The 9,603-nt window shown below is 49.7% G+C and overlaps 1 protein-coding gene across 4 annotated transcripts; it reads left to right on the plus strand.

Moving 5' to 3' along the window:
- Positions 1-694: 694 nt before the first annotated feature.
- On the plus strand, positions 695-3,785 carry LOC125518148. Of its 4 annotated transcripts, XM_048683079.1 has the most exons (6): positions 695-1,212; positions 1,332-1,386; positions 1,824-1,867; positions 2,824-2,887; positions 2,980-3,201; positions 3,597-3,785. In XM_048683079.1, the coding sequence occupies exons 1-5, from the start codon at positions 1,127-1,129 to the stop codon at positions 3,199-3,201; spliced, it is 471 nt and encodes a 156-aa protein (XP_048539036.1). In that variant the 5' UTR covers positions 695-1,126; the 3' UTR covers positions 3,597-3,785. The 4 variants fall into 4 exon arrangements, 1 of the variants encoding a protein (XP_048539036.1); XR_007287952.1 differs by having other exon boundaries at positions 696-1,212; positions 1,332-1,867; positions 2,624-2,887; XR_007287954.1 differs by lacking the exon at positions 1,824-1,867 and having other exon boundaries at positions 696-1,212.
- Positions 3,786-9,603: the final 5,818 nt, after the last annotated feature.

A 9,603-nucleotide genomic window follows, 5' to 3' on the forward strand; every position in this document is an offset into this window, starting at 1 on the left:
TGATACTTGTGGTGATCTGTTCTGGGCTTGTGTGTCACTCTTCGAGAGACAAACCGGACATACATATTCAAAATCCTTACTGGATGATTTGCTTTGTTCAGACTCACAGTGAAGATGTGTTGCATGTCCACAACTGAATAGTCAAACTGTTGAAAAAGCACCTTCTTTAGAAAGTGAGAAATTGCATATACACAACAGACAACTCTGTGGAGCAAATACATGACAAACCCCTCTTTAAAATGCTCAAGGTATAGAACGAATAATCCTCAATAACTGACATGGTTGTTTCCTGCAGGCAAGTGAGGTATCAGATGAGCTTGATTTTTTACTATAAAATACAGAAGAAAATAACCAAAGAAGTGTTTCACCATAGTTAACTGGTCAAGTGTGTAATGAACTTTCTATTTTGTTCCTGATGATCTGAAATTCCTTATTTCTATGCAATAACACTACATATGTACTATACAAAGTAAAGTGGAAGGGGCGCCTCCCACCTGACACTGCCCAGCTTCCTCTCAAGCGGCGCCACCAGGTGGCGCCCCAACCACTAGTCTAAAACAATAAGGTGTGCATCAAGGGTGGGTGCTCGCACATGCCACGTCGGATTAGGTAAAGACAAAATGGAGTAGCAGTTTGTCCTTCGCTGCCCCATGCCGCCGTTTGCTTTGTCCAGAAGAAAAGAAAGAGGGAGAGAAATAGGAAATCGCTTCAGCCCTTTTCCCTCGACTCACGCGACCTCTCCCAAAATATCTGTCTCATTGCCGCCGCCGCCGCCTCGCCCCATCGACCCATTGTTTGCTTCGTCCTCCTGCGCCGGCCAAGCAGACTCCACATCCAATCACCCACGCCTCCTCTCGACCCAGGCACATCGCCTCCTTCCCTCACCCCTGCCGCCTCTATGCCACTCCTAACCCTTTCTCTTCTCAATCCGGCTCCATGGAGGTGGCCGGCAGGGAGGACGAGGATGTGGAGGAGGGCGCTGCCAATGGTGCCAGAAGCAGCTCGATAAGAACCACCGTCATGCGGAGGCAAGTCGCCATCGACACGGCCTCTTCGTCTGCACCGTCAAGGGCCAACAGCTCCAGATCCGGGAGCATCTTCCCGGAGGCGGAGCCGGCGACTCCTGATGCACCTGGTGATGGCCGGGGTAGTGATCCAGTCGACCTTCTTGATGTTGGCTTCCTCACTATGCTGCAACCTCCTCCTCCGCAGGTCAGTGGTGTTATGTCCTCTTCTGTAGTGGCGAGATCTGGCAGGAGCACGAGGGAGGTGCATACCATCTGTTCGACGGTATGCCTATACTGATTGATTGCTCCTCTTTTCCTATGTAGGTGGACGAGTGCTACGAGCCGGCAGTTCCTGAAATTTTTCTTGCAACCGGTTGAGGTTTTTCTCTGACCATTTCTCCGAGATTCCGGTTTTTTACACTGTTCATTTGTTTGTGAAAAGAGAGGTGGGAAAGGAAGTGCTGGACTAGCTGTTGCGATGGGGATTAATTCAAAAGATTAGAGGAGATAAGTTAGCAAAGATTTAGGTGATGTTCCTGCTGCTAATGTGTATGCGGCTGAAAAGTCAAAAGGTAGAAGAGAAAATTTTGCTGCTAATGAATATACAAAGAGAGAGGGTTGATGTTGCTATTTTGTTCCCTATTTATATTGGTCGCTCTATAGGATTCTTATCGCATTTTCTTGATCTGGGGTGATTTTGTGTCCTTTTAACTGATGCATATCGTGTGTGGGTTCTGTGGGGATTCCACCATTAGCAGAAAGATCAAGGCAATGTGATAACTTTTATGAGGCCATATTTTGTGTCTAAATCTGCAGAGTTATATGATGTGTAAATTGGCAGTGTTGCTGAATGGAAGGAGGTAATTTGCTTGCTCTTTCTAAATTTGTTGGTTTCTTCATGCTATATTGATTAATATTGTAATATTTAATATTGTTTTGTCGGCTCCCTTGCTGTTGTGATCTTCTTGTTGAAAAGGCAGTACGAACACTCGATTAGAGGATCCTGCTAGGCCTCTCTACCTCATAGAATTTGATATGGGTTGCCTTGTTCCTCTCATTCTTATTCTTCTCAGAATTTAGGGTTGGGCGTTGAACATACATGCACAGGTTGGTTTCAGTTTTTTGTGTAAACTGAAATAGGGGATAAGTCAATATATATATGTCGTGTTCCAGATTAGAAATTAAGAGAAGAGAGAGAAACGATTGGTTAGTAAAATATGTAGCTGCAAGTTTACATAGTGGAATTGCTGACCAAAGTTTTTCTCCAATGTACATTTCGGAAATTCCTAATACTTAAAACTTGTTTTTCAGCCCGTTTTCTGTCATTAGAAAATACAAATAGCATTTTTTTCAATCAGTTAACAGTATGAACAGTCAGTTAACAATACAAATATGGTAGCATTTTTCAGCCTGTTACTTACTGAATGCGAGTCATTGGCATTTTTTCAGTCGGTTAACAAACAGTTTCTCAGTTAGTTAACAAATAGCAACACTTCAGAAGCTTTTTTGAGATAAGCTACAGAGATAAGCAGCAGTTTTTCAATCAGTTAACAAACAGCAGCACAACAGTTTTTCAGTCACCTGATCGCTATCCAATTTTTCCTCGCTTGTTGCAGGTCACCATTGTATTCGACCTGGGAAGCTACATACAGATTTTCATCTATGATATTTCAGCATCTTCTATGCTTCCAATCTGTTAATTTAATTTTACTTATAAACGGCACAACCTTCCCTTCTCCTTTTTCGTGTGTAGAATGATGATTGATGTAGTTTCACTGAATCAAAATATTGATGCCTTTTCCCTTCTCCTTGACAGCTTTGCGAGAGCTAGGAAAGTAATGGTGGACTCTCATGAAGAACAGAGACAGATAATGTTTGAGGTGAATTCCTTCACCTGCCCTGCTTATGGGAAATTCTGCAATGATGCCTAGCGGTACACCACTCTCAAGTCTGAGATGAATTCCTTCAACAGAGGTTCTCCTTCGTGAGCTACGTCAGCGCTCAGAAGGCATACATTGAAGCCCTTGACGGCTGGTTGTCCAAGTTTATCCTAACAGACACCATTTGTTACTCCCGGGGGATATCCTTGATTGCGCCCGACAGGGCCGGCACACCGCCCCTGGTGGTGATCACGAGTGGCACACCATGCTGTCGACGACTGGATCGATCCTCCGCACTAGTGAGTCTGGCATAGGTATTCCTCTCCTCTCCTCTGCTCTCTCTCTCTCATGCCACTGGTTCCATCTCACATCAATCAAAAATTAAAATGCATGAAAGGTGGCCTTTTTATTTCGATGTACGTGTGGCACTTTGAGCATCCATATGCTTGTAACAATGCCACTTTGAGCACACCAAGCTATAATTTCACACTACATAATTGTGTGTTTAGTTTCTGTTGGGGAGAGGTGGTTCAACACCGAGTAGAACAGAATTATAGTTTCTTTAATTTCAATGTACATGTGGCACTTCGAGAGCTTATATGCTTGTAACATTGCTGTCGTTTTGAAACCAATCTCTTAGAATTTTTACAGTGCCGGTTACTTTTCATTGCACTGAATTATGTGTTTCATTTCTGCTGGATCGGTGCAGGACTTGGCGATGGGGAGAGGTTGTTCAGCGCTACGGAGAGCTGGTGCCAAAAACTAACTGTTGATGTGGAATTAGATTTATTAAATAATTATCAGTTTGACTTATTCGCTTGTATTCAAACTGTACTGCATTTTTGTTTGAGTACTGTTTTTTTCATGTTCATGATAGTTCTAATATACTGTGCTTCTCATAATTTGGGTGGGACTTTTTATAGAGGTAATCTTTGGTATTATTGAGTGGTTTTCAACTAATTTGTGAAAGCAATTGGTTTCGTTTTCCTTAATCAGATGTAGAATTTGCAAAGCGATGCATATATTCTGAAATGTATCTATCTAGCTGGTCTTAGTTTTAGTTAGATAAATTTATGTTCATTGATCCTGAGTATAATGGCTTCGTTCTTTTGTCCTGCTGTAAGCAATTCTTTATTGCGTGGAGTTTGTCAGTATGATTACTTGATGAATTTGGTTATTTTTCAACAGATAGCTGAAGAAGATTAGGTGATTTGGCAATTCAATTGCTGAAAATGTTGCATGCAATGGAGAGTCATATAAGTGTGCTTGCAGTGTCTACTATTGATTCTATGCATCGTTCAGTTCAAAAGAGTATAGGACATGTATCATACCTACAGAACTGGAATGTACCATGAAATAATCTTGAATGATCAACCATATGGTTCAACTGAACACATGTTTATTAATTCAGTAACTATAGTTATGTTTTCCGATTTGATAAGTTATCCCATAAGATAAATTTAAATAGATTAATTACTGATCAAATACATTTTTTAGGTATTTCAAAGAATACTCAAGTCCTATGAAGCAAAATTATATGCCAGGTTGCCAAAAGGTGGTACTGGCATTGTTGCAGCTGTTGACATTATAAATTAGAATATTGTCTTTGTTTGGTAATTTGCAGATGCAAGCGCTTCTGACTGCTAAAGTTTCTAATTCAGAATAAGGAGCAAGGCACTCGGTTGTAGTTCAGATCATAGGCTTGCTATGACTCTCTTTTGCGATTCAAAATTTTAGTCCAGGAATCTTGGCTTCTTGTCGGGTCTCTGCAGTAAAGTCTCATTCATCATCATCAACAGATGATTTCATTTTGTGTATGCTTGAGTTTAGAAATTTTTGTCTCACTGTCCATCGTCGACGTACCGTCCATGAGAGTTGTTCATATAAGTCTACTGATAATATCTCCGATTTATTTCAATAATGTACATTTCCAGCAATGCATTTCTGTTGGTCCTATAACTACTACTCCCTCCGTTCCAAATTACTTGTCGTGGTTTTAGTTCAAATTTGAACTAAAACCACGATGAGTAATTTGGAACGGAGGGAGTACTTTCCTCAGCTTGAACTCGTACATGTAGCCTCAAAGATTGCCACTGATCAGCTTTCATGTCTATAACATGATTATCTAGCTACATGTGCTCCATCTCTCCTGTTTTGTTCTATTACAAATGTCACTTTCTTCACTAATCACTATCATTAGCATAAAAAGGAGAGTGGAAGGGATGCCACCTACCTGGCACCGCAGAGCTTCCACTCAGGGGTGCGCCTCTGTGTCCACGTCGGCTTCCTGCATTGTGCGGGCGAGTTAGATTTTTACCGTGGGGAAAAGACGTAGCAAGTGCGGGCAACTTCCTCTTAGTGTTACTATAAAACTTATTGGACAATTATATTTAATTGTTGAATGTGTTTAATCTGGTTGGGAATAATCCACTACCTAAGGGGATCAAGATCTCTAAAATATTATTGTTTGTTTTATTATCAGTTAGAAATTCTATTGTAAGTTCCTTGCTTATATGTGCATGTTTGTCAGCAATTAGAGAAAAAAGAGGTGAAAGGGTCGCTTATCAATTTGGCACCGCACAAACTTCCTCTCAAGAGGCGCCACCAGGTGGCGCCCCAACCCCTAGTAGCTCACTAAGCTACGGGTCATAATCGTGTTAGGGATGATACATCAAACGTGTGCACCATATAATTCTCCAAGAAAAGGACTTTCTATTTTACTTTTCTAGATACATTTTTCTAAACCTCAGACCAACTCAGATAGAATAGTCAATTTGTTACTTAAGGTATGATTGTGAAAAAAAAAATACAAATCCGATCAAGGTGCCAAAAGATTGGGCCGAGAAGTCCAATGCCATTGTTCTAAATAAAGTCGGCCTAGAATGTATTTCCTTGATTTTTTTAGTCCCCCAGTGGGACACCGCCCAGGTCTCATCTAAGGGAGTAAGGGCCTCTTCAAGACAGACCCGTAAACCTCCCGCAACCGTCTAGACCGCCGTCGGGGGTTGGGTGCGACATATGCCAAAGGATGGATTATCATGATGGGAGTGAGTAGAACGTTGCCGGTGCCCGGAAGCGGGAGGAGGCGTAGACACGAACGCCGGCGTACTTTACCCAGGTTCGGGGCTCTCCTAGGAGATAACACCTCTAGTCCTGCTCTGCGGGGTCTCCACATGATCACTAAGGCACTAGTGAGTATAATGGTGCTCCTCGAGCTGTATGCTAGAGGTGGAAGAAAGCAGGGCTAGCTCTCTCCTCTCTATATGTGTGAGTCTAGGTCTAACAGGTTGGGAACCCTTTTGCATGCGTGCCCTGGGGGTTTATATAGGCCTACCCCCATGGGTACAATAGTAATCTGGCCTGCTGGGACCCGCCGCCTGATGGACCCCGCCGCCTGGTCTGGTACGGGGCCGACAGGCCGCTCCCGCCGCTCGCGGGTCTTGCCGGCTGCTTGTTGTTGTAGCCGCAAGGCTAATGATGCACGCTTGGTCGGGGAGGCGTGGCTACAGTCCCGCCGTCTGGTGGGAGATCACTATAGCCACACCGTGTCTCATCTGGTTAATGGTGCACGGACCCCGAGGGGGGAGTAGGCCGCCTGCTAGAGGCCGGCCTTCCTCGGGTCCAACTGGTCAGGCTCCTGCCACCATCCGGGCTCTCGCTGCCCGGTAGGGCCCGCCGCCTGCAGGCCCTACCGACAGGCCGTCGTGGGAGCAGGGCTCCGCCTAACAGGAGTGACATTAAGGGTGGAGTGGCAACAGTGCCACGTCGTGCGGAGATCTCCGCCTGTACGGGGCCCTATAGCCGTGCCGTGCCTTGGATACGGGGGTGATGGGCTGCACTGTAGCCACATCTTGTCTTGTCTTCTTAATGGGGGTGCAGACTTCGAGGGCGTTGTGGGCCGTCTGCTAGGAGCCAGCCTCTCTGGAGGCTGCCTGCTAGGAGTCGGCCCGTCTCGGGGTCGTCTTCTGGTGCTAGGCCGTCTTCGGGCAGCCGGCCGCATGAGCCAGTCGGCTACCAGAAGGCGGCGCTTCGTCCTGGATGCTTGAGGGGCGCAGCTGGCCCGAATGTCTTGAAATGCTTAGGGACCCGGATTAGGCTACTCGTGGCCCATTACTCCGACAGTAGTCCCCGAAGCTGGTGAGGCGTCGCGGCTGATAAGTTGAGAAGCCTCAGCAGTTTCCTTCTCTGAGTGCTCTTGCTGAATGCTTTGTTCGTCTTCTGGTGTGCCGCCTGCTGGGGAATCGGCCATGACCAAGCGGACTCGTTTGATGGTTTTGAAACACCAAGGCGGGAACCAGGTGGCGTGCTTGCTAAGCCTCCAGGTCCGCCGCCTGCTGTGAGCACGCCACGTGGCGCCAACTAGCCGGGCCAGCCTGCCAGCCCACGCGCGCGATGGGACACGACAGCAGGCTGGGCCCTCCATTATCGGGCCTCGGCGCGCGAGCGAATCCGCTGCAGCCGAGGTGGGAGGTTGCGATTCCGTGCGGAGTTACTGCACGCATTAACTCATGCATTAACCACGGGGCCGTGGGGGCGTGGGTGCAGTTAATCCCACGATCCCACGCCCCGCCCCCTCGGCTTCATAGCCCAGGGGCTATAATTAGGGGGAGGAGGGGGAGCGGCAGAGCATGCGCGCCCTCCTCTCCCTTTGCCATTTTTGTCCTTCTCCTCTCCTTGCCGCCGCCGCACCTCCGCGCTCCGCCGAGGCGCCGCCACAGCTCGCCACCGCTGGTCTCCTTCGCCCCAAGCCTCCTGCTTCGTCGTGGCCTTGGCTTCCGCCGCAGCGCCATTCCCTCGTCTAGCTCGGTCTCCATGGCGCGTGAGAAGGGAGGGGACTGGGATGGCTCGCTTGTGATTGACGACCATCTCGCTTCCCTTCGCGCCACACGGCGGTTGCCCGGCGTAAGCTTCGTCAAGGTGCGCCTCCACCGAAGAAGGAGATCTCGCCAGCGCTGACAGGAGGCGAGCGAGTTCTCTTCCGCTCGCACTTCCTCCGCTGCTTTGGCCTACCGGCAAGCAGGTTCCTCCGCTCCTTCCTCGACTTCTATCATCTCCAACCACACCATCTGACGCCTAGCACCGTGACATTGCTGTCCGCCTTCGTCACGATGTGCGAGGGCTACCTTGGCATCCTCCCCACCATCGAGTTGTGGGGAGCGTTCTTCTACACCAAGCTGGGCACCTCCGCCAAGGAGAAGGCGGCCCAGTGCGGCGCCTTCGCCGCGGTGCGCCCTCTGTCAGTGAGGAATGCCTTCCCCGCCATCAAGCTGTCACAGTCGGTCAAACTGTGGCAGAAATCATATTTCTGCGCGGAGAACGTCGACCCAGCCATCGACTTCATCAATCTGCCGCCTTACGAAGCCAGCCCTCCGGCCGAACCCCGGGCCAACTGGGGCTACAAGCCAAAGCCCATGTCGGCCGATGCCATCAACCGGCTCCGGGTGCTGACTGATGAGGAAGGCCTCAAGGCGTCCGACCTGCTGGTCGCCTTCGTCGAACGCCGGGTTCTTCCGCTCCAAGGCTGGCCTCATCTGATCTGTCGGATGAGCGGGCACCGCGACCCGAGCCGGATGTGCACGAGGGACATGCCGACTATCGAGGTTGCCCGTATGGTGAACGAGATCTTCGACCTCAAGTTGTCGGAAGGGTCTTGGCGGTTCGGCAAGCGGCCATACTACCACGCCAACCCACCGCCTGTTGTAAGTTCTGCAACTCTTTTCTTTTTAGTACTTGTCTTGGTCCTGGTCTTGAATAGTCGGTCCTTTGAACGCATATCTACATGTCTCCAGCGACAGCCGCCATCGTGGGGCCGGGTGGAGGCTACCAGCCGGACCGGGAGGTGAGCGACGTGGACGACTCTGACTTGGGGGCGGCCACCCTGGAAGACGACGCCATAGGTGGCGGTGACGTAGCAGGCGGCTCCGAAGAAGGAGGCGGCCTCGAGACCTGGCCTGATGATGATGACAAGGAGGACGAGCCGCGCCACCGCGAGGCACCGGTAAGGCGGACGTGGGCCCCTCCGCCGAGCTGGCTGCTTAGGGCGGCACGCGCAAGCGTAAACAAGGCGCCGTCTTGTTCGGTAGCGCACCGAAGAAGACCAAGAACCCGATCGCCGCGACCAGGCAGAAGGAGGCCGCCGCGAAGGCAGCCAAGTTCCAGAAGCTTCCGAAGGCGCCTCCTATGGTGTCGGCGTAAGTATCTCTTCCTTGTGCTTTCCTTTCTTGTCGATTCTATTTGAGCTTCTTCTCTTCATTTTTCTTGACTTAGGGCCCCTCTCTCTCTTGAGAAGTCGGCCACCGCCTCCGTTATCGGGCCGGCGGAGACCTCTACCACCACCCGGCGAATCGACCCTGCGGCCGACCTCCGGGAGGCACAGGAACGAAACGCGCAGGAGGCGCGCAAGGAGCAGGAAGCCGCCCGCATGGAGAAGGCGGAGGCGGACAAGGCGGAGGCCACTGCGTTGAAGAAGCTGGCGGAGACTGAGGCCGATGCCGCGGCGAAGAAGCTGGCTGAAGAAGCCGCGCGCCGTCAGGCGCCCCTATTCGTCATGCCCCTGAACTCCGCGTTGCCGCCACCAGAGTTCACGACGCCGACTGGGGGAACCGGCGAGGAGCATCCGATCATGGAGAGGGAAGGCGGCGATGTCGTCATGCCGGATGTGGACGTGCCTCTGCCACCGCCGTCTGGAGGAGCGCGGGACAAACAGCCGGCCACCC

Source organism: Triticum urartu, chromosome 7 (genome assembly GCF_003073215.2).
Source record: "Triticum urartu cultivar G1812 chromosome 7, Tu2.1, whole genome shotgun sequence".
NCBI classification, from domain to species: domain Eukaryota; kingdom Viridiplantae; phylum Streptophyta; class Magnoliopsida; order Poales; family Poaceae; genus Triticum; species Triticum urartu.

What these genes read in the sequence shown, in the direction of transcription:
- LOC125518148 (XM_048683079.1), top strand. Translation starts at nt 1,127, where the DNA reads ATGCACCTGGTGATGGCCGGGGTAGTGATCCAGTCGACCTTCTTGATG. An exon ending in TTTTCTTGCAACCGGTTGAG is followed by an intron (nt 1,387 to 1,823) that starts GTTTTTCTCTGA and finishes CTAAATCTGCAG; the next exon opens with AGTTATATGATGTGTAAATT. An exon ending in GTGTTGCTGAATGGAAGGAG is followed by an intron (nt 1,868 to 2,823) that starts GTAATTTGCTTG and finishes TCTCCTTGACAG; the next exon opens with CTTTGCGAGAGCTAGGAAAG.